Raw genomic sequence first — 24,648 nt, 5'->3', positions numbered from 1 at the left:
TGTACTGGTATTTTGTCTGTGTTTGGTCTTCATTGGAGAGGGGTAAATAATAATCAGTATCATCCTGGGGGCAGAATCTGGCTTGTTTGGGTTGATCAGGTATTTGATGTGCAAGTCCTGACTATGTCTGATCAACATATTACTGCTAAAGTCACTGAGCTTGCTTCATCTGATGTATTTCTTTTCTCTGTGGTTTATGGGTCTAATGATGATAAAGAAAGGTTGAATTTATGGGCTAATCTTAAAAATATTAAAAACTCTTGGAGGGGTCCTTGGTGTGTTTGTGGGGACTTTAATAATCTGTTGGCCCTTCATGAGAGAATTGGAAGACCTGTTCACTGGAATGATATTGTGGAGTTTAGGGAGTGTGTTGATTATTGTGAGCTGATTGATGTTAAAGCACAAGGATCTTATTTTACTTGGAATAATAAGCATGAGCCTTCTTCTAGAGTGTTCTCTAGGTTGGATAGATTTATGATTAATGCTGATTGGATGAATCTCTACCCTGAATGTCATGCTTATTTCTTACCTGAAGGCAATTTTGATCATTCTCCTTGTATTTGTTATAGAAGATTGGAAAGACAACAGAGGCCTCATTTCAGATATTTTAATATGTGGGGGCATGATCCTCACTTTCTGGATATTATCAAGCATACTTGGAGTCAAAAAGTGACTGGATCTTGGATGTTTCAGGTGGTAACTAAACAAAAAAATCTCAAGCACCCTCTGAAGCAGCTCAATAGAACTAGATTTGCTGATGTGGAAAATGCAGTGGAGGTGGCTAAACTAAGACTTTCTGAGCTGCAAACTCTGATGCACAAGGATTCTACCAATCTTGCTGTGTTGGAGGAGGAGTCTGCAGCTGCAGTGGAGTATAGAACCCTGAGCAAAGCACATTATAGTTTCCTCAGTCGGAAGGCAAAGATTGGATGGTTGTGTGAAGGTGATGAGAATACAAAGTATTTTCATAATCAAATTAAGGCAAAACAAATGCATAATAAAATACTCCAAATCAAGGATAAAAATGGTCAGCAGCATACAGATCCTCTCAATATTGAGAAAGCTTTCCTAGATTATTATTTGGAGTTGCTAGGGGACAGTAAAGAAAACTTGGATGTTCATGTGCCTACTGTCAGAACTGGGAGTTTAATTTCTGATCAGCACAGGAGTATCCTGTTGAAGCCAGTCTCTCCCCAGGAAGTAAAGGACTGTATCTTTAGCATTCCTTCCACTAAATCGCCAGGACCAGATGGGTACTCTAGTCAATTTTATAGAGATTCATGGGACATTATTGGGAAGGATATTACTGGAGCTGTTCTTGATTTCTTTACATCTGGTAAAATGCTGAGACAGGTTAATTCTACTATCCTCACTCTAATTCCTAAAGTTAAACAGCCTGGGAGTGTACTTGAATACAGACCCATTGCCTGTTGCAATGTGTTGTATAAGTGCATTACTAAAATTATTTGCTCTAGATTGAGTGAGGTACTACCTGACATTGTGAATTGTAGTCAAGGAGGTTTTATTAAGGGAAGGAATATAGTGGACAATGTATTGATTTGTCAAGACTTGGTAAGGATGTACAATAGGAAGGTCACCTCTCCTAGAACTCTTATCAAAATTGACCTTAGAAAAGCCTATGATACTGTGGAATGGAAATTTGTTCATCAAATGCTACTTGCTTTGAAATTCCCTTCTCAATTCATTCATCTTATCATGACTTGCATTACATCTCCTACTTATTCCCTTAATGTCAATGGGAACACTTTTGGATTTTTCCCTGGCAAGAGGGGACTGAGGCAAGAGGATCCTTTATCTCCCTTGATTTTTACTCTGTGCATGGAATATCTCTCGAGGATTCTTGTTGTTGTTGGCCAACAAGAGGGGTTTAGGTTCCATCCAATGTGTGGACACATCAGGCTCAATCATCTACTTTTTGCAGATGATCTCTTACTTTTTTGCAAGGGTAATGCAGTGTCTATTATGTGGCTCCTGAGAGGCTTCTCTACATTTTCTGCTACTTTTGGGCTTGTTCTGAATAATGATAAAACTGATATCTATTTCAGTGGAGTCAGTAAGGAACTTATTGAGGACATTGTCAAGGTTTCTGGTTTTAGAATTGGTACTCTGCCTTTTAAATATCTAGGTGTCCCAATTTCATCAAAGAAAATCTCCAAATTTGAGGGACATAAACTGATTGAGAGGATTGTTCAACGAATTAGAAGCTTGGGGGCTAGGAAGTTGTCTTATGCTGGCAGACTTGTGCTAGTTAAGACAGTGCTATCTACATTACATTCCTATTGGGCTTCCATGTTTTTAATTCCATCTGGTATCATGAATAAGGTGGACTCTATTTGTAGGAATTTCTTATGGGGAGGAAGAGATTCTTACTTAAAAGCTCCTAATATAAATTGGAATACATGTTGTAAACCTAAAGCTGAAGGGGGTTTGGGTCTTAAGAATGCTAAGCTGTGGAACAAAGCTCTTCTTGGTAAATATACAAGTGGCTTGCATGTCAAAAAAAAAAAAAAAAGATCATTTGTGGGTTAAGTGGGTTAACCATGTGTATATGAAAGGGTGTGATTGGAAAGATTATACTGCTCCTACTGATTGTAGTTGGTCCTGGAGAAAAATTATGCAAGTGAAGGATATTTTTCAGATAGGCTATGCTAACAATCAGTGGATTGCTAAGCTTTCTGGATATTCAGTAGCTGATGGTTATAACTGGCTAAGAGACGCTTCTCCTCAGGTTCCTTGGAGGCATTTGTGTTGGAATAATTTGAATGTGCCAAGAACTTCCTTTATTTTTTGGGCCTTTCAGCATGGTAAACTTCTTACCTTTGACAGATTGCATAAGATGGGTATTGTCCAGTCTACTGTATGTTATATCTGTGATTCTGGGACAGAAAGTCATGAACATCTGTTCTATAAGTGTGAGTATAGTAAAAGATGTATGCAACTGATGCAGCAGAAACTCCACATTCAGTTTCAAGTAGAGCAGATGGTGAAATGGTACTCCTTGAGTAGATCTAGAAGCGGTTTACAAAGAATGGTCAATGGTGCTTGTTTTGTTGGATTGATTTATGGGATTTGGCATGTCAGAAATTGTACTAGATTGCAGCAGCAGGTGCAATTACCAAGTATGTTGGTGAATCAAGTTTGGAAGGAGGTCAAAGACAGATGGTTACATAGGAACAAACGTCCTCTCAGGAATTATGATCAACTTTGGATAGATTCGATTTCTTAATGTTTTGATAGATAGAAGATAGTAAATTTGCTTGGCTTGTATACTCATAAACTTTGTGATTCTTTTGATATTATATATATACTTACCTTTCACCAAAAAAAAAAAAAAAAGTAAAAGTAGTCTTTTCATGATCATCTGGATGAATAGGGATCTGAAAGAACCCTGAGTACCCATCTAGATAACGGAAAAACTTATGAGAAGCTAACCTTTCTACCATTTGATCAATGAAAGGAAGGGGAAAGTGATATTTCTTTGTGACGGCATTCAGCTGTCTGTAATCTATACACATCCGCCAGCCAGTTACTACTCTAGTAGGTATTAGCTCGTTTTTGTCATTCTTGACCACAGTAGTCCCTCCTTTCTTAGGAACCACCTGAACTGGACTCACCCACTTAGAATGACCAACAGAATAAATAATACCTGCATCAAACAGCTTAATTACTTCAGCCATCACAACATCCTGCATCTTCTGCTTCAGTCGGCGCTGACCCTGTCTGCAAGGCTTGTGATCCTCCTCAAGCTCGATCATTTGCATTCAAATATCGGGACTAATCCCCTTGATGTCATCCAATGAATAACCCATAGCTTTCCTGTTTTTCTTAAGCACAGCTAACAAAGCAGTCAACTGATCATAGTCAAGCTTAGCACTAACAATAACTGGATAATGCTCTATATCATCTAAGAAGGCATATTTAAGATGAGAAGGCAGAGGCTTACGCTTAGGTACCTTTACCTATATGGCGCAGAGAGTACTAACCATCTGTTCCACTCTCTCTCCTTCAGCGTCGGTGAGTGCACGCTCATTTAAAGCAGCTTCAAGCAAATCCAACACGGCGTCATTGTTATCTGGGTTATCTGCACACTCATCCAAAAGCATTAGGGCTTCTAGTGGGTCCTTTATAAAAGAACCCAACCAGAAGTCATAAACAGACTCGCCAACAATATCAACAGAATAACATGTATCCTCTATCATTGGTCGAGCTAAAGTGCTAGGCAGACTAAAAGTAATTGCATCATTCCCCACTGCAAGAGTCAAACGCCGTTGTTTGACATCAATAATGGCCCCAGCTGTACATAAGAATGGTCTTCCTAGTATAATTGGGGTCCAGGTATCCTCAGCTATGTCTAAAATAATAAAATCCACTAATATAAAGAACTTGCCTACGTTCACAGTCACGTCCTCTAAGATACCCAAGGGCCGTCTTACAGATCTATCAACCATCTGTAGCGTGATATTAGTAATTTTAAGGTGATCTATATTAAGCTTTTTGCAGATAGAAAAGGGCATGACAATGACGTTGGCTCCTAAATCACAAAGAGCCTTGTCTATTACTTCATTGCCTATAGTACAGGTAATAGGGAAATTACCCGGGTCTTTTATTTTAGTCGGAGCTTTATTTAAAAGTAAATTACTAGACTCTTCCATAAATACAACAGTCCCAAATTCACTTAGCTCTCTCTTATGCGTTACAATATCTTTCATAAATTTAGCGTAAGTAGGTACCTGGGTAATAAGTTCGGTAAAAGAACAGTTACCTGGAGGTTCTTGACCACGTCCACAAACTTATCGTACTGTTGCTCAACCTTAGCGTCCTTCAGACGTCCTGGATAGGGTACTCTAGTAGCAATGAGTGGACCCGTAACTTTCTCTTTACCTTTATCAGCACGTGACGCCTTCACAGCAGGGGAAGATGACATTGGTAGCGGAATTAGATATTATATCCGAAGCTCCACTAGTTCTGGCATTCGATCAAACAATTTCTTCACTCGATCTAATGGTTTTGTCAGGAGAATCACTCGATCGAGGCATTTGAACCTCTCGATCGAGTTTTTGAATTTCTGGTTCTGTCAATCGAGTCCCAGAATCACTCGATCGAATAACTTTTTCTGTCAATTTACTCGATCGAGAAAAATCAACTCCTCGATCAAAGTCTGTGAAATGGGCACCTCTCGATCGAGTTGGAATTATACTCGATCGAGTAACGGGAGGGGTTAAATCACTCGATCGAACAAGAATTTCATTCGATCGAGCTGCGGGACGATATTCAGCAGGGATATCGTCAATTAGCTCTTCAAATCGTCATCCGGGGTATTATCGGCTGTCACAACCCCGTATTCTGGCATTCTCGGTCCATCATAAGCAAGACCGCTTCGGAGATTAATGGCGTTGATTAGGTCACATGGAGGTGGTTGATTCGCTTGGTTTTGCGCAAGTTTTAGACGCGCAACTTGCTCTCTTAGCTCAGATATGGCGGTATTATCCTTGTCGCATTTCTTCCCAAGCTGTTGCGTTAAGTTCAATACCAAGGATTTCAGTTCGGCTAACTCCCCATTTGTAGAGAGCGAATCTGGTTGCGGCATTGGAGTAGAAGGGTTAGAGACACTTTTTGTTGTCAAATCCTCATAAAGCTTGGAGAATGGTACCCCTTGCTTGTATTTTAGATAAGCAATGGCAAGTTCCACATCCGCCATACAACCAATAGGGTCATGCCCCTGTTGGAAAATGTGTTCTCAACAATAGTGAGATCACATGTTTAAATCTCATATTAAGAATACGTAAGGGATGATTCATTATATAATCAACTGATCATCATTAATCGGTAATGATTGGCTGACTAGAGTTTGACATTACTGTCATACGACGGTGGTGGTCATTTGATCCCTTAAGGTCACACCTAAAGGACAACTCCCTTAATGGATAAATTGATTAATTGTATGACGATACAAGTTGATCAATTCCTTAAAATTGAACAATTCACTTGTGAGAGAGAATATTGATATCTTATTATAATGGGATTAAATAAGATTTATTTTAGAAATTGAAATACTTTATTACTAAAATTGTTTATTGTTTGAGAAACAATTGAGATAAGAATGAAAGGTTAATTATAATTACAAGATGTTGTGAATTATAATTTTATGACCCATTTTATTTATGTGATCAAGTATCACTAGTCAATTTGTTATATATAATTTAATTAATTTATAAAATGATATTTATGTGATAAATATGCATTAAATTAATTAATAACATGTAACATACTACCTGTGAAATATTGTGTGACAATTGACAAAATAAAATGGTAGTCCATTTTATGGAGGTTAAACCGAAATGGAGGGAGTGCTAGTGGGTTATGGTTGTTTTATTTTATTTGATAAAAATAGCATGATGATGCCTACCTACAACTAGCCTTGCACCTATTATTACACATATTACACATCCAATTCTTGTGAAGACAAAAAGAAAAAAGTAAGATGCCCTCTTTGAACACACCCTACCTGGCCTCCACCTCCTCTTTATGAGAACTTTGTTCTCATTTTTCCATTCACTCATTCATTCACATTTTCTACATGCAAAACATTCTCATATTCTCTCAATCTCTCTAAAACAAGTTTTTTTTAGAAATACAAGCATTTGTTCATCCATTCTAATATCAAAATAAGATTACTAGTGTAGTAATAGTAATAATATTAGAATTAATTTTAAGGGTACTAGTGTATTAATCTAGTTAATTAGTATACTAGTTTAAGGGATTAGTCTTGGGTGCAATCTAAGGAGGATCTCTAATTTGGGATTTTGGAGGATCATCCAACATATTAAGCTCAAGAACAAAAATGGACGATAGCCTTATTTGTGCCCTATATTTCGGACTTATTTACAATGTAAGGGACATTGTTTTTCCTCATAAATCTCTTATTTTGTTATGCATGCACTAGATCTAAAGAACAAATAATTAAGAAGTTAATTAGTTCAATATTAGAGGAGTTTAATAATATATAAATAAACCTAACAAGTGGTATCGGAGCGTAGGATGTTGCATGCATAATCGGTTATTGTTTTTCCGAGTTAAAATGTTAACATATAAAACTAAAAATTTGTGATTTATATGAGTAAGCCATGAAATAATTATGCATGTTATATATTCTGGTCCTAAAATGTTTTTAGGTCATTTTTATGATTTATGGAAATTTATAGTTCCTTTTAATGATTTTTAGTGATTTTATTACATTTTTATGAGTAAAATGAACTTTTATTCACTAAAATAAGTTAACCTTCACTACTGGCCGTGATATTTTAGTATGAACTCACATGAATTTTTTTGTATTGCATGTAAAATATCATATTAACGTGATTAATATTTCATGATTTATGAAGTTTTAGTGTAAACATGGCATAAATGGAGGTTAAATGACTAAAAATGGTTAAACTTACTCTCTGGCCTTGAAAATTTTATATGAACTCACATGTATATTTTACAAGTTTTTTGTAAAATCTCGTATTAATTGGATTAATATTGCATGATTTATAATTTTTATGAGATAAAAATAGATTAAAAGAGGTAAAACGGTTAAAAATAGTTAAATTTCGAATTGGGCCATGAAACTTTAATATATTGTCACGTGCAGGATTTACATAGTGTATGTAAATTTTGAGATGAAATGATCTCATTTAGCATGATTTATGAATTATTAGAATAAAAATGGCATAAATAGTGACTATTTTAGCATAAATAGCTAAAACGAATTGCATGGCATGAGAAAATTATTTTAGGTTGCATAAATATCCCACTAATCAAATCTAAGGTTGTAAAATTGATTGGATTAATTTTTGGATACTTTAGATGTTTTATGAGATAAAACCGATAAAATAAAACTATATTTGCTCAAACTTAATTCGAAAATTTTAACAATAATTTTTGACATTATGAGTGTCATGGAAATATTCCAGAATGTTCAAAAATTTAAAATTAAAATTTTAAAATTATTGTAATTTAATTTGGATTTATTTCATAAATATTATGATTTTAAGGTCAAAAATGACCATAAAAATTAAATCAAGTTGAATTATTGTCAAAAATTGAGTGATGACTAATGTTTGAGTCCTAAGAGTTTTACGATAATCAACTTGATCTTAGATGTGATTTAAGTGCTAATTTGTGATTTTAAGAAGTTATTATCACACATTTCCATAAAATCGGGTTATATATACGATATAAGTTAAATAAGGCGATTTGGCACATAATTTGGCATGATAGATTCATATTATAATGCTGCATATTTCAATTGTTGAATGTCTTTTATTTATATAATTTTGAATTGTGTAATTTTATCTTAGTATGGCCTTAGTTTTAATCGATATTACCCGTAATGAAAGGGAATTTTGATTCGGTTGTAATTTAATGTGATCTCGTATCACTTTTTATTTTTACTAGTTTTTTCATTTTACAAATGTTTAATAGGAATAGCTTTGTATTTTTATTATTATTTGTAATTATGGAGTATCTTCAATGACGGTGCCATTCGGAAAGGTGATCCGACGAAGACGGAGTTCTTGGGAGGCGTGCCACTTCAAGATTCAAGGGACCAACGGAGTTGGTTTCCGAATATGTAATAGAATATTTGATTTTCTATTTTTTTTTAGGAAGGCCATACTAGGAATTTATTATTATTGCTTTTCATTTCTTTTAATATGTTACATGTATTGCCAAATCACCATAACTACACATGCATATCATATCGAGTCATCGACCATGTCAATTATAATTATCGTAGTTCACCGATTTAGTTCACTTAAAACGTGATAGATAATAAATTGACAAGACCTCTCACTTATAATAATTGAGAATTAGCGTTACCAAATAGTAGAAACCATGAGTCCCAATTTTGTGAGGAAGTAGGCTCGGCTCACCGGGGTACTAAACTTGTTACGTTGGGTAAGTGGGTAATAAAACGTTATTACATCGAAATTTGGATTGAGCTCAACGGAAGTATTTGTGACCGTATTCGCATGTGTTCCGGGTTAAAGATAAATATTAAAGTAATTTTTATCAACCGAGAGTTCTAGAAGTAGAATCGATTAAGAGGTTAATCCATCGAGTTATATTGATAAGGGATGAATCAGCTCACCGTGCCCGAGTTAATATGAATCTGGATCTCGGAATCATTTATGATAGTTGGGTAGAGGTCACTATATAAATGCTTAAAACTTGTTTAAAATGTTTACAAGTATTGTCAAAACGATAGATGTTCATTAATTCCTTCACTTCCTATTTTTTAGTCAAAATCGTTTTCTCAATTGCAATGGCAACTCCAATCACATCCCCAACCACTAGTTCCAACACGCTCACCAATGTGTCATGGCTCCGATCCTTCATGGATCGTTGTAAGTTAGAAAAGAACCTTTGTCCAATTTCACCGATTGGGACGCGCAACTTCGCTTGGCCGTGGAGGGTGACAACACGCTTCGTTACCTTACCGGGGCATCTCCCGCCGCTAGGCAAGCCTATGAGGTTTAGCAAAAGGAGTCAGCCGCGATCAATAATGTGTTGATCTTTGAGATGGAGGCCGGACTCCAAAGAAATGCTATAAAGATTAGCACCGCTCATGAGATCTACATGAAACTTGTGAACATGTTTTCACGAGCTCCACGGATCATACAATATGAGGCGGCTTCCGTATTCTTTGATCTCAACATTAAGGAGGGCCAAAATGTTAGCTCTCATGTGCTCAAATTGATGGAGCATGTTGAAACCTTGAAAATGCATAAGGTGGAGATTCCCGAGGAACTCGTGATTGATCGGATTCTTCATTCCCTCAACAAAATCAAAGCATATGTTCAATTCCAGGTGAATTTTAATATTGAAGACAAGAAGGTTTCCCTTAATGGGTTGCACAAAATTCTTGTGCAAGCCAAAAGGGATATGGGGCTAAGTGTTAGCTCCACCAAAGATGTGCTCAATGTCAATCATAAGAGCAAGGGAACTTTCAACAATTAGGAACAATGGAAAGAAGCAAACTCCCAACAGGAAGAAAGGTAAAGCTTGTGAAGCTAGTTCCTCTAAGCCGAAGTACAGTGCCTACTTCGGGGACAAGTGCCACTACTGTTATGGGGTTTGGCATTGGAAGAGAAACTGTTCAAAATACCTTGGCGACATCAAAGCTGGAAAGGTTATTCCGGTAAGTATATAACTATCGTTATCTTTTATGTTTCGATCTCAACTTTGGTATGATGATACAAGTTGTGATGATTACCCTTTTTATTGTAAATAGGGCATCCTAGCAACGACAAAGGCAAGGAAAAGCAAGCTTAGAGGATCATTTGGGAAGCTAGAGGTAGCCGACCGTGGTGATGGATCTATGGAAGCTTGGCTTCAATTTGCTTTGTCTTTAATTTTATGGTGTATTTTGAGACTTTTTAGAACTATTTTGATTTCCTTGCGTGACTTGGAAATTTGTTTGTATCCTTTAAACAATTGTTGTGCTTTGGATATTTGTGATTTGGTTTTCAACTCAAGTCACTTATTTTATCATTTGTTCTAAGATCATCATCATATACTACTTGTATAGTGAAACATGAGATAATCAACTTAAATTGATCAAATATAGGCCAAAAAAAAGGGGAAAAGCTTGGGTAGAAAAGAGGACAATATTTCCTGCTAGTTGTCCTTCCCAATGATCAAAACTGGCGGACAAAAGGATATATCCTTTGTACTATTTTACACTCCCACATTCTTCCTTCCTTAACACACTTATTTCCAACTGGATTCTTTCTTTCTTCTCTCTAAAACTGGGTTCTTCCTTTTGAAAACGAACTTTTCAGCTAAAGTTCTCTCTAAATCTTGCAAATCAGCGTAAACATGCAAATAATAGATGGCATCAATGGTATTTCTTCATTTTATTCATTGTTTTCAGTCACTTTTTAATATTTTCAGTTGAATAGGATGGATGAAGGTCATGATAAAATTTGCATGTCATCGAATTTGTTCATTCTTGTTATTATAATTTGTTACTGGGTTTGAAATGAAGATTGTTAGAAGTAAATCTTCATGCTGGGTTTTCATCAACGCATTCTGACAACATTTACATGAACACTTTTGCTATAGTTTTACATTTATATTTTTTAATTGTTATTGTCACCTTTTAACTGTTATTATTATCATTAATTTGAGTTAGCATTCTGACAACATTTACACTTTTGATGACAATTACACTTTTAAACCATCACATTTACACTGCATTTATGCTGACATTTACACTTACACTTTTGGATGTTTACTTTTGCTATAGTTTTACATTTACACTTTTTAATTGTTATAGTCACCTTTTAATTGTTATTATTATAGTTTTAATTTGAGTTAGCATTCTGACAACATTTACACTTTTGCTGACATTTACACTTTCACACCATCACATTTACACTGCATTTTCTACTGACATTTACACTGTTGGATGTTTACTTTTGTTATAGTTTTACATTTACACTTTTTAATTGTTATAGTCACCTTTTAATTGTTATTATTACAGTTTTAATTTGAGTTAGCATTCTGACAACATTTACACTTTTGCTGACATTTACACTTTTACACCATCACATTTACATGCATTTTACGACATTTACACTTTTGGTGTAGTTTTACATTTACACTTTTTAATTGTTATAGTCACCTTTGCATTTTTATTGTTATATTTTTTATGTGAGTTAGCATTCTGACAACGTTTACACTTTTGCTGACATTTACACTTTCAGAACAACATATTTACACTTCGTTTCTGCTGACATTTACACTTACTCTTTTGGATGTTTACATTTACACTTACACTTTTGGGACATCATAATTTGGACATTTACACTTTTGGAATATTTACATTTATGGAACATTCCCTTTACATTTACACTTTACTTCGACTTACGTTTACACTTACACTTCATATCTGATGACATTTACACTTAAACTCTATGGATATTTACACTTATACTTCATATCTGATGACATTTACATTTACACTTACACTCTGTGGACATTTACAGACTCGCTAAAACAGAATGGAGTTCAACCTGACATGCAGGAGCTGTGTAGGGAGGTCGAGAAGAGGTTTACACCGTACATCGGGCAGGAGTTTGGGGGGGGGGGTTTAGGACGCGGTGACTTTTAATAAGATATACGTCATTGCTTGTGGGTTTGATGTGCGTAGGTACACAACAAAAAAATGGTGTGGCGGTGAGATCAAGTCAAAGCTCGTCATCTGCAATCGAGAAGGTTTCGCTCACAAGAAGCCCAGTAAAGATCGGAATGACGGACTGGTTGGGGAGAAGTCACAGAGGATATTCGGAGTCACTAGAGTGGGGTGTAAAGCGAGGATACGACTATATATGAAGAATGGTCTTTTATTAATTGATCGGTTCCACGAGGGTCACAACCACGAGCTTATCTCACTTAAGGACATAGAGTTCCAGAGATTGTCGCGTAACATAACAAATTATCATAAGATGATAATCGTTTCGAACTCAAGGGTTTGTAATATATAATCACTCTCTATACTAAATAAATAATTCCATTCATGTTATATTTATATGACGATTCGTTAATGATTGATTGGCAAACAAGATAGGAGCAACAAAGACATACAGAATCTGCAAAGAACAAGTGAATGGATTCGAGAACATTGGAGCAAGCTTAAATGATTTTAAGAACTTCCATAGGGATGTTAAATGTTTCATTCACGAACGGGATGGTCAGTTGTTTGTTGACCATTTCAAGGAAATGACTGAAATAAGAATAGGTTTTTACTTTGACTATGACCTTGACAATGATGGCATCCTGCGTAGGGCCATATGGGCGGACGGTACTGCCCGAGATAATTACAAAAATTTTGGTGATGCGGTGTCATTTGACCCAACTTACTCCACCAATAAGTATTCTATGGTATTCACACCATTCACAGGTGTTGACCACCATAAACGATCTGTAACGTTCTGTGGGGCTCTAATTGCAAGGGAAGATTATGAGTCATTTAATTGGGTTTTCAGCCGGTTTTTACAAGCAATGGGGGGGTAAGGAACCCGAGTACATAATTACAGATCAGGACCCAGGTATTATCAAATATGTCCCTCTTGTTTCCAAGATAGCGCGCCATCGGTTTTGTATGTGGCATATAATGAAGAAAATGCCCAGTAAGTTTGGTGTCTCTAGGAGTGATTATAATGACTTCATGTGTAAAATTAATGACATTATATGGGATGATGAGCTTGAAGCAGCAGAATTTGATGGTATCTGGGAGCAAATAATTGAAGATCATGGTGTTGGCATAAATGATTGGTTTGCAGATACGTATGCTATAAAGGGACAGTTGGTGATGGCGCATTGCAGAGACTTGAGGATGGCGTCGATTATGAGGACGACTCAAATATCAGAGAGCGAAAATAGCTTTTTCAAGAGGTTTGAGCATAAGTCAGGAACATTGGTTGAGTTTTGGATGCGTTTTGAGAGCGCTATGGACCAACAAAGACATACACAGAAGCAGCTTGACAACATGGATAAGCACTCGTCCGCAGCGGCGTCAACACATCTGGCATTAGAGAATCATGCTGCAAAGATGTACACCTATTCAGCTGTCTAGAAATTCAAAGAAGAAGCCATCTTCTCAATTGATACATTGATAAGTAGCATTTTAGTTGTATTTTACCCCGCATTTATACCTTATTCCGACTCGATTTTTTGTGCTTAAATGTCTAAAAAGCTCATTTATTAACTTAATTATAATAATTAGGTGTCTTAGTTATGTTTAGTATTTAATCGTATTTTTATTATAATATTCGCATTGCTACTATTATAGCTAATTTATAATAATTAGTCGTTTTAGCTAGATTTAATAATTAGTCGGTTTTTAGTATAATATTAGTACTAATAGTTTATTATAATAATGTGTAGGCAAGAAGGGAAAATGAGACGGAATTTGAGGAATAAATTGGGTCGAGACGGAAATAAGACGGAGTCAAATGATTGGAAGGGAAACGAGTCACCCAAATAGACCCCATGTTGACCGTTGACTTTGTCAACTGCAACTCCCCTGCTCTTTTCACCTTCATCGTCTTCAACCTCATTTCCATCACCAGCTGCTGCTCCTTCAACATTGACGTCCATGGCAGCTAACAGTCGAACCCAGCTAAAGACCACCACTCCTCTCCACCTTCTCCTCCATCACCTTCAACCTGCAACTCCGTCAGTTTACCCACCATATATCTGCACCCAACCTCCATCATTCACCCATAAACTCACCTCCATTAAAAACCACCATTACACCATACTACTCCATCACCATTAACCAACTTCACCATTTTCATCACCTCCAAATTCCCACCATCAATCCACTATCTTCATCACCATTAACAACCATAACCCGACACCTACTCGAACCATTTACATCTCCCCTGCTCATCTCCATTCACCACGATTCATTCCCTCATCTTCAACATCAACAACATTGAACAACCATTCACGCATCATCAGTCCATCTCCACATCAATTCTTCCGCATCTCACCATCATCAACCACGACCCCCTGCATCTCCCTTCACCACCATTCACAATCAACATTTTTGTCCACCAACACCATCTCCCTGCATCATCAAACCGAACCCGCAACCGAAACCCAACAGCCATATTCGACCTTTCACCTTCGTTTTCACCTCACCATTGCAGCCCAGAACTTTACCACCATCTCACCTGCAAACCACCATCATACCGGCAGCAGCAACATTATCAACAATTGAAGCCCGAAAACCCGACCACACCATCATTCTCACGCTCAATTTAAACCGCATATGTGCCCTATACCGGTCAACCGGCAGCCGTCCTCAAACCGGCAGGGAATACCTTAACATTTTGGTCCAATTAATCATGCACTCGCTACCGGTCATGACCCCGGCAGCCGACCTACCTTCATACAACACGTATCAAATCTCGAATATCAACTTTTGTGATCCTCTACCGGTGCCCCGGCAGCCTACCAGCCGGCATACAACGCACGCACATTCAATTCTTCCCCTTGATTCAGTGTCTCGCTACCGGTGCCCTACGCCGGATGCCGGTGAACCGGCACAGGCCCCCATATGACTGCGTTGTTGTCTTATTGTTTTTCCCCCATTCCTTTTCCTTTTTCTTCTCTTGTTTTTGTGGCGTCTCTTTTACAAATCCCCTTCCCTTTTCTTTTGTTAAGTGTCGATTAATTTTATTAATTATTATTATTATTATTATTATTAGATTAGTAGTGTAAATACACACTCTCACCTCATATTAACACTACCTTACATTAGATAGAAAATTAGATTAGTCCATCATTCTCTCTCAATATTGTAGAACCCTAATATTTCCTTTCTCATTTTTCATTCAATAAAAAGTAATCTTTCTTTAATTATTAGCTTAAATCTTCCTTTGTTTATGCAAGTTCTTCATTTCTCATTAGTATACAAATAGTCATTTGGGTTGTATTTGAAGATTTGAAGAAATTCATTCTTCCATTATTATCCAAGCTTGCTACTTTTCTCTTTGTTGGTAGAATTCTCATCTTTTGTTTACATTATTTTCATTTGTTTACATTTCTTATGTTGGTTAATTGTTATTCATTCAAAGTTCCCATCTTTATCATGTTTACAATGTTTACTTGTGTTTTTTTGCAATTTATTGTTGAACCCTCATCCATGAACATGTGTGAGTAGTCTAATCTAGGGTCTAGGGGGATCTTGGGTTATTAATGGGTGTAAAAATGGGTTATTAACATTTGGAATTGGGTGATTACTTTGTATTTACTTTCATGTATATGAAGTGCTCGATGAAATGTTTGAACGAAAGTTGAATCTTTCATTAGCATGTTTAACTTGTCTTGGTGCTTAAGCTATTGGATGGTCTTTATGCTATGATTAGTAGATCGATCGGTCTTGTTCTCATGCATATTAAGTGTTCGTAGAATAGTTTGAACGAAAGTTTGACTCTTTCTTTGACATGTTTGGCTTGTCTTGATGCTTATGCTATTGGAAGGTCTATATGCCATGTTAGTATTGAGTTCATATTAATTAAGTGAGAACTTGTTAATGAACTCAAGGTGACTAGGAAATTAGTCTTAATTCCTTGACCATTGTCATCACCCATGTCTTGTTTTGATCTTGTTTTATACCCTCCTACCCAAGTGAACCCGAAAACTCTAGTTCTTCCATCAATTGAACACAATCCCATTTAGTTTAATTTAACTTGTTTGCATCTTAGTTTTAGATAAATCAACATCTTACTTTTGTTTGACTAAAATAGGACTTGAAACGGACTAAGTATACACCCCCGCCATCTTTGTGTTCGACACCCGAATAAATACTACTTTTATTTGGTTCTTTATAAATAGTTTTTGGTACCGGAAGTGACGGCAAAACCCCGGTCATCAAAATGGCACCGTTGCCGGGGATGGCGTTAGGTTATGCTTAGTTAGTTAGAGTCTTAGGCTTAGTCTTAGTCTTGTTGTTTGCTTGTTTGTGTAGTTTGTGTGCTTCTTGTAGAGTGTGTGTGATTTTTGCCTTCCCCTAGTGTGTAAAAGCACTAGGAGTCTTACGGTTTGACAAGTTGTATGCCTAGGAGGAACCACCAAGCTTTGCTCTTTGACTCCGATCCCGAAAGGCTTTTTAGAGCCTTAAGGAATAGGACCATTGCAAGGGTTATAACCTCTTCTCAAGCAACCATAAACCAAGCAATTTCATCCACCCAACCTACTATTGTAGACGCACCACCACAACAACCAAACGACATCATTGATTCTCCACTAGCAAATCCATTTCACAACTTCCAATTTCCAAATAGCCCACCTCAAACACCACCCCCTCATATACCAAATCCACCACCACCAATGGCTTTACGTGACCATAACCGTCCTAACCACAATGATGCTTGTGACCCAATTAGTTTCGGCACCTTGGCTCCCAACAACTTTGAGATGCACCCCGCCCAAGTAGGGTTAATTGAAAAAGACTTGTTTGGAGGACACATTGAAGAAGATGCTCATGCTCACCTACGGAAATTCAAGAGAAAGGTCTCAATGATGAAGAAGAACGGGGTATCCGAAGACACTTTAAGGATGATGTTATTCCCATTCTCTCTAACGGAAAGGCGGATCGTTGGTTGAATGTGCACCCTCCGGACACATTTACTACATGGGATGCCTTAGCCAAGGCGTTCCTAGCAAAATACTATCCATCATCTAAGACCGCCATGCTCCGAAATGAGATCCACACTTTCTAACAAGAGGATGGAGAATCCTTGGGTGAGGCATGGGATAGATATCAAGACCTCATTGCTAGTTATCCTCACCATGGAATTCCAGATTGGTATGTCACACAAACCTTCTTCCAAACCTTGTTGCCAAGAACAAAAGAAATGGTGAATGCCTCCGCGGGAGAAGGATTCGATCATTTGGATGATGAGGAGGGCACTACTCTAATCAAGAAAACGGTGGACTCCGAGGCAAACTATGGCACAAGAGTGAATGTCTTGAGAAGAAGCAAGCACCCTCCCGAATTATTAGTGAATGTGGAGACTAATGCTAAGCTTGATATGCTCACCAAAAAGTTTGAAGAGTTGAGTAAGAAGAAGCAAGTGAACCAAGTGAATCAAACTACCACTTCTCATGGACCATCCATGGAGGAAGTGATGCAAAGATCAACATGTGAGTCATGTGGAGGTATGGGTCACACTTATGAAGTATGTGCAAATAACCATTACAACAACTTTGATGGGAACAATGTGCAAGAGGTGAATGCTTTCCAAGCATTTAACAATTTTTCCAACCGTCCACCTAGACCCTCATTCAACAACAACCAAGGATCCAACCAAAACTTTGCCAACCAATCTCAAGCATACCAAGATTATAGGGGTAACCAAGGGAACCAAGGTAATCAAAACTTTTACCAAGGAAACCAAGCTAACCAAGGGTGTGGCCAAGGATTCAATCAAGGATACAACAACAATGGGTTCAATCAAGGATACAACAACAATGGGTTCAATCAAGGATACAACAATAATCAAAGGTACAACCAAGGGCAAAATCAAGGGTTCAATCAAGGGTACCAAGGGAACAACCAAAATTCCAACTTTAAAGATCAAGGATATGGCTTTTCTCTTCCAATTTCCAACCAACCTTTTAACCAAGAGCCACCACCCCAAGCAAACAATACCATGGGAGATGATAAATATGAAAACTTGGTGAAATTGATAGGGGATTTGGCAAGTAATACCCAACAACAAATCAAGAGTCTTGAAGCAAAAATGGCTTCCCAAGCTCTCATGAGTTCTCAAAAACCACCGGGTGTATTTCTAAGACAAGCGCAAAATCCAAGAGACCCTATGAAGTCAAAGGAAGTTAATGCTATCATGGTTGGAGTTGAAGAGGAAAGAGAAGAGTCATTTGATTTGCCAAGTCAAGAGAAGTTATCTTACACTACTCCCTTTTCCATGGCTATGGAAACATTTCAAGAAGTTGACCGTGAGCCCGAAAAAGAGAGCATAGAAGACTATGTGCTTGATCAAATAATGACAATTCATGGTACAAGCTTGGATGTTGAAGTTGACCCGGGTAAGGGAGAGATGATTATGACTTCACCAACCACTATGAGTGAAGAATTTGTGCTTGAAGAAATTGTGAATCACCAAATGTGATGGTAGAAGTTGAGGAGAACCCGGAAAAGGAAGAGATGGTCATGATGGAAGAACACTCTTTGGCCAAGCAAGAAGAAGTCATTTCTAGAAGAGTGGACATTAGTAGCCATGAGGTTGATGCCTCAAGTGAGAAGTGCAATGTGGTCAAATCTAAAGAAATCCCCATCAAACTTGATGACCCCGGGAATTTCTCAATTCCATGTACCGTTGGTGACCAAAAGGTGGATAGTGCTTTGTATGACTTAGGGGCAAGTGTGAGTGTCATACCACTTGCCCTTGTGAAGAGGTTGAATATTTCAAGCTTAGCCCGCACTTCCATTACAATCAAACTTGCCGATGGAACAATCAAATCTCCAAATGGGATTCTCAAGGATATCATGGTTCAAATTGGTAAGCTTTCAATTCCTACCGATTTTGTAGTGTTGGATAGGGCTGAGCAAAAAAACCGATTATCTGAACTGATCCGATATCTGATCCGTATCTGATCCGAAAAAGTGGATATCCGATCCGAAAAGCAATTCGGATCAAGTATCTGATCCGAAACTTTTGGATACGGATCAGATATCGGATAGTAGGTTAAAATTTTTCGGATATCCGATATCCGATGCAAAAATTACCAATCTGCATTTTTTTTGGATTTTTGAACTTTGGGCTTAGTTAGTTGTAGTAATAGTTAGCCCAACATTACATGCCCATCATTGCATACATATTATGTCTCATATATAAACCAAAAACCCTAAAATCATTTCATTTCTCCATTCCTGGCCTCCCTCATCTGATTAATCTCAAATTCTCAATCCCTCATCAAACTTTTTCATTACCTTCATCTAATATCGCCGCCCTCATCCTCCGCTTCTTCTGACGACAAAAACGACCACCACAAAAATCATCTTCTTCCTGATCCCTCATTCTGATGACACCTTGTCTCGACTAATTTTGACTCGACAACGACAACGACGGTCGACGACAACGCAACAACTACGAGCATATCTTAAGGTAGGTATAGTTCAGATCTTACATTTTGATTCGATTTTTTTGATCTTTGTCCATTGATTTCATTTATTTGATAACCGTAATTGTATAAATAGTTGTATAAATAGTGAAAACCAAAGTTTTAGGGTATTATTATGGTTTGTATAATGTATTGTCATTTTACAGAACTTGCAGAGGTGTCGGAGGAGTATTCCGCTTGTGATGAGTATATCTAAGAAGGGGGAGAAGTCGAAGATGAAGATGAAGACGGCCTGCATTTTGTTTAGTGCTTGTATATCTGGCTATAGGCTATAGCAGCCTTATTTTATGTATTGGAGACATTATATTAGCAACATTGCCTAATTTTATTTTATGTATTTTATGGATCAGATCATGGATATCGGATAATTGATCCGAAATTTTCGGATAGTAAAAATCGGATATCCGATCATTTCGGATCAGATCATGGATAATGAAATTTTGTATTTTCGGATCGGATATCCGAACCGAAGTATGGTTTCGGATCAGATATCTGATCCATACTCTGCCCTAGTGTTGGTCATCCCTATGGGAAGACGCTCTCGTGTCATTCTTGGTAGGCCATTTTTGGCCACGGGAGGAGGTACCATAAATGTCAAAGAGGGATTATTGTCATTCAAAGTTGGGAAGGAAAAAGTTGAGTTCAAGCTACCACATGCTTCAAAGAAAACCGTGGTTCAAAACATGTTTGCCGTGGAAACATTAGAACTCCATGAGAATGAAGATGAGAACATGGAGCTCTTAATTTCTTGTGAGCCAAAAGTTGATGATGAGCCACCGGATAAGTTCCTTGAAGAAGAAGTGAATGTTAAAGATAAGTGTGGGGAAATGGGCAAGACTTGGGAAACCGAGTTCGATTCTAGCACAAATGCCCCTCCAAATTCAAAACCAAGAATTGAAAAGAAGAAACCAAAAGGATGGAGGAAGAGATCGAAAGTAAATAGGGTATGTGACCCTAATGTTGACAAAGAGACTAAGGAAAAGTTTGAAGAAGAAATGAATCGAAAATGGCAAGAGATTCAAGATGCCATGAGTAAGTTGCATGCTTTGATGATGAAGAACAAGGGTTCATGTGTTGTTGATCCTTGCGTTGAAGTTGGAAGGTTGGTGGGATCTCGGGATATTGATCCCGGTTGAGTGAAGTCTTTGAATGAAGAGGTTTGGTGGAGTTACTTAAGAACCACCGCAATGTACATATTCTCTTTCTCTTTAATTAAGTTTTTACCGCATTTTGCATTTAGTAACATGATTAGAAAAGGAGCTAATATAAATTAGTTTTCTTTGCATTCATATAGTGTAGCTTGCATCGTATTTCAATATTGCATATAGGTTAGATCATGCATTGCATTCTTATTTGAAAACCACTAAAAATTTGAAAAATCAAAAATCACCAAAAACATGTATTTCATTTCCGAATTTCCTCCACACATTTATTTCCATTGGAAATATGTAAATAAATAAGTGTGGGGAGGAAATTCCATCATTTTAAAAATACAAAAACATGTTATTTATTTTCAAATATTCAAAAAAATCCAAAAACATGTTCTTTAATTTCGAAAAATTCAAAAACCACCAAAAATATGTTGTTTATTTTTCCTATTCTCTCCCTATACTTTGTTCCATTGAGGACAATGTAAATTTCAAGTGTGGGGAGGGAAATATCCACTTTGTGAATATTGTCTATATTTGTTCATATCATTATATACTTGTAAATTTAAGAAAATTTAAGAAAATGCCTAAAAATAGAAAAAATTACAAAAATTACAAAAATATTGCATTGTATATATATGTTTGTCTAACAAGTGGCGCAGGCACATACGGGACATTTGAGGCATTAGGAGACTAGAAGACCGCTCGGTTTATTCTTTCCTATTTCTTTCTCCTTTACTATTCTTTTCCTTTATATTGTTGGATATATGGAGGAGGATGGGCTATGTTGATGAGGATGTTCCATTTTCGAACTTGGTGTGTGTTGCTTACGTGCTGCTAGGTTTAGATAATTGTTGCATGTTTACCTTATGTTCATTTCAATTTCTTGCATGCATTTGCCTCACATGTATATATGTGTTGTGTTTCCTTCTTGTTGCATTGAGTTTGTATATAAAGTTTTGAGCAAAATATGGTCTAGGAAGGGAGTATGATACCCTCTATGATGATATTGTCTAGGTCGTGTCTTTCCCCTCTTGGCGGCTTGCACCTTGTGACCTCCTTGTTAGGGTGTTTGCTTGCAAATACCCGGGAAATGAGGCTAGACCGGAAAGTTTTGACCACCATGTGAGACCAAGACCGTAGACTAGGCCTAGATTTCGACATAGATACTCAAAGGTGAGGATAGAGCCTCCTTGGGATCGGTACATCCATACCCGGTCCCCCTCTAGGTGTGAGTAGGCTCCTTGCGTGGCATGTCACATCACGACGCACAAGCATGGCGTCATTTCCTTTTTAGACCATGAGATGTTCATTTATGTGCATATTTTGAAACAATTAGTTGCATTTCACTTTTGAGCCTCACATTGCCAAATAAGCCTATTTTTCGACCCTTTAGACTAGGTCCTATTTTGCTAACCCCTTTTGAGCTTAAACCTCTCTTTTGGCACCTACAAAACTAGCTACATACCATAAACAACCTTCCCTTGTCAAGAAAGTTGCTTACTTGTTGTTGGTTGTATGAAGAAGGGTGTTTTGAGTCCTAGTTGATGATTTGAATTGAAATAATGGTTCTTAATTTGGTTTGTTATTGGAATAAGAAGTTTTTGAAATAGAAAAAGAAAAGAAAAGAAAATAGAAAAGGAGAAAAATGTAATGAAAAAGAAAAAAATTTGCACTATTACTTTGTTTGATGAGAAAAAGCCAAGCAACACTCCTTCATTAATGGAGTAGAAAAAGGCGTTGCAAGAATTAATGGGCATTTGATGTTTTTCCTAAGTGAGTCGGGTTTACACAATTTTTCTTGATTTTGGCAAGCCAATTTCTTGTTAGGGTGTGGACGTTACTCATTGGTTGCAATAAGGTGATAATTTTCGTGTTTTTCCAAAGTGAGTCGGGTTTGCACAATGTTTACATAAATTCGGGAAACCAATTTTTGTTAGGGTGTAGACGTTACTCATTTGTTGTAATAAAGTGGAAGAAATGGAATTATGGCAACTTCTTGATGTGTACCTCCACATTTTTCCAAAATGGTGCTTGCACCAACCCCGTTTCGACCCGTCACCTAGCCCCGTTACAACCCTTGTTTCTCTTTATGCATGTTTTCCTTTTTTGCATCTCATAAATGGTCTTGTAGGAGAGGATTCCATGTTAGATTGCGGGCATGTCTCACGAGTCGAGTAGTTGAGTGATTTTGGTTACTTTTTGCACAAAAATCACCCGTTCTAAAAAGAAAACGAGAGACTAGTGAAAACCGTGAGGAAGTCGGTAGTCTAGGTCCCCTTAGTCATGGGTCAATTTGGTCGAATCTTGTATGTGTCATGTAAATCTCGAAGGTTAGGCTTTGCTTCCCCCTTTTCCCGCCTTTGAATTTGTTTCCTAGGCATTTGGTTGTCATTTCGAGGTTGCTTGAGCCACAATTAGGGCATTGACACCCCGCAAAGACTATGAGACGGTATCTCCCGACCAAAACCTTTAATTGTTCAAAGTAAAACGGCCGCTTAGATGAGGAAAGCGGTTTCACTTTTTGTGATTCATCTTATATCTTGATTCGTGCTTAAATGTTGGATGTGTCAAAAATTTTCGCAAGCCCCCACTTGCCTTGCATTGGAGTGCATACCTCATTGTGTTTCAGTGTGAGTTGAAGGGACGGAGGAGGCCCGTTAATTGCCTTTCATCGGATATTATTAGTTTATCTAGTCCTTTTATATTACGGGTCTTAGTTTAATTTAATGAGCTTACTCGAGGACGAGTAAGGTTTAAGTGTGGGGAGATTTGATAAGTAGCATTTTAGTTGTATTTTACCCCGCATTTATACCTTATTCCGACTCGATTTTTTGTGCTTAAATGTCTAAAAAGCTCATTTATTAACTTAATTATAATAATTAGGTGTCTTAGTCATGTTTAGTATTTAATCGTATTTTTATTATAATATTCGCATTGCTACTATTATAGCTAATTTATAATAATTAGTCGTTTTAGCTAGATTTAATAATTAGTCGGTTTTTAGTATAATATTAGTACTAATAGTTTATTATAATAATGTGTAGGCAGGAAGGGAAAATGAGACGGAATTTGAGGAATAACTTGGGTCGAGACGGAAATAAGACGGAGTCAAATGATTGGAAGGGAAACGAGTCACCCAAATAGACCCCATGTTGACCGTTGACTTTGTCAACTGCAACTCCCCTGCTCTTTTCACCTTCATCGTCTTCAACCTCATTTCCATCACCAGCTGCTGCTCCTTCAACATTGACGTCCATGGCAGCTAACAGTCGAACCCAGCCAAAGACCACCACTCCTCTCCACCTTCTCCTCCATCACCTTCAACCTGCAACTCCGTCAGTTTACCCACCATATATCTGCACCCAACCTCCATCATTCACCCATAAACTCACCTCCATTAAAAACCACCATTACACCATACTACTCCATCACCATTAACCAACTTCACCATTTTCATCACCTCCAAATTCCCACCATCAATCCACTATCTTCATCACCATTAACAACCATAACCCGACACCTACTCGAACCATTTACATCTCCCCTGCTCATCTCCATTCACCACGATTCATTCCCTCATCTTCAACATCAACAACATTGAACAACCATTCACGCATCATCAGTTCATCTCCACATCAATTCTTCCGCATCTCACCATCATCAACCACGACCCCCTGCATCTCCCTTCACCACCATTCACAATCACCATTTTTGTCCACCAACACCATCTCCCTGCATCATCAAACCGAACCCGCAACCGAAACCCAAC

General features: G+C 37.4%; 1 protein-coding gene and 1 non-coding gene across 2 annotated transcripts; one reads left to right on the top strand and one right to left on the bottom strand.

The window, feature by feature from the left end:
• Positions 1-11,962: 11,962 nt before the first annotated feature.
• On the top strand, positions 11,963-13,452 carry LOC141590519 (protein FAR1-RELATED SEQUENCE 5-like). The gene is made up of 4 exons (XM_074411107.1): positions 11,963-12,129; positions 12,221-12,539; positions 12,634-13,079; positions 13,353-13,452. The coding sequence occupies exons 1-4, from the start codon at positions 11,963-11,965 to the stop codon at positions 13,450-13,452; spliced, it is 1,032 nt and encodes a 343-aa protein (XP_074267208.1).
• Positions 13,453-17,273: 3,821 nt separating this feature from the next.
• LOC141593805 (small nucleolar RNA R71) lies at positions 17,274-17,380 on the bottom strand. Its single transcript, XR_012521867.1, has one exon. It is a non-coding gene; the product is annotated as a small nucleolar RNA R71 (small nucleolar RNA).
• Positions 17,381-24,648: the final 7,268 nt, after the last annotated feature.

The sequence above is a fragment of the Silene latifolia genome, chromosome 7 (genome assembly GCF_048544455.1).
Source record: "Silene latifolia isolate original U9 population chromosome 7, ASM4854445v1, whole genome shotgun sequence".
Classification (NCBI taxonomy): domain Eukaryota; kingdom Viridiplantae; phylum Streptophyta; class Magnoliopsida; order Caryophyllales; family Caryophyllaceae; genus Silene; species Silene latifolia.
Note: the sequence above shows the minus strand (reverse complement) of the source record. Positions and strands in the feature narration are given on the sequence as shown.

Excerpts from the sequence above, each read along its gene's own strand:
- LOC141590519 (XM_074411107.1), top strand. The coding sequence starts at position 11,963 with ATGACATTTACACTTAAACTCTATGGATATTTACACTTATACTTCATA. Across the intron at positions 12,540-12,633 it reads TAATCGTTTCGAACTCAAGG|ATAGGAGCAACAAAGACATA; the intron begins GTTTGTAATATA and ends TTGGCAAACAAG. Across the intron at positions 13,080-13,352 it reads TTTTTACAAGCAATGGGGGG|ATACGTATGCTATAAAGGGA; the intron begins GTAAGGAACCCG and ends ATTGGTTTGCAG.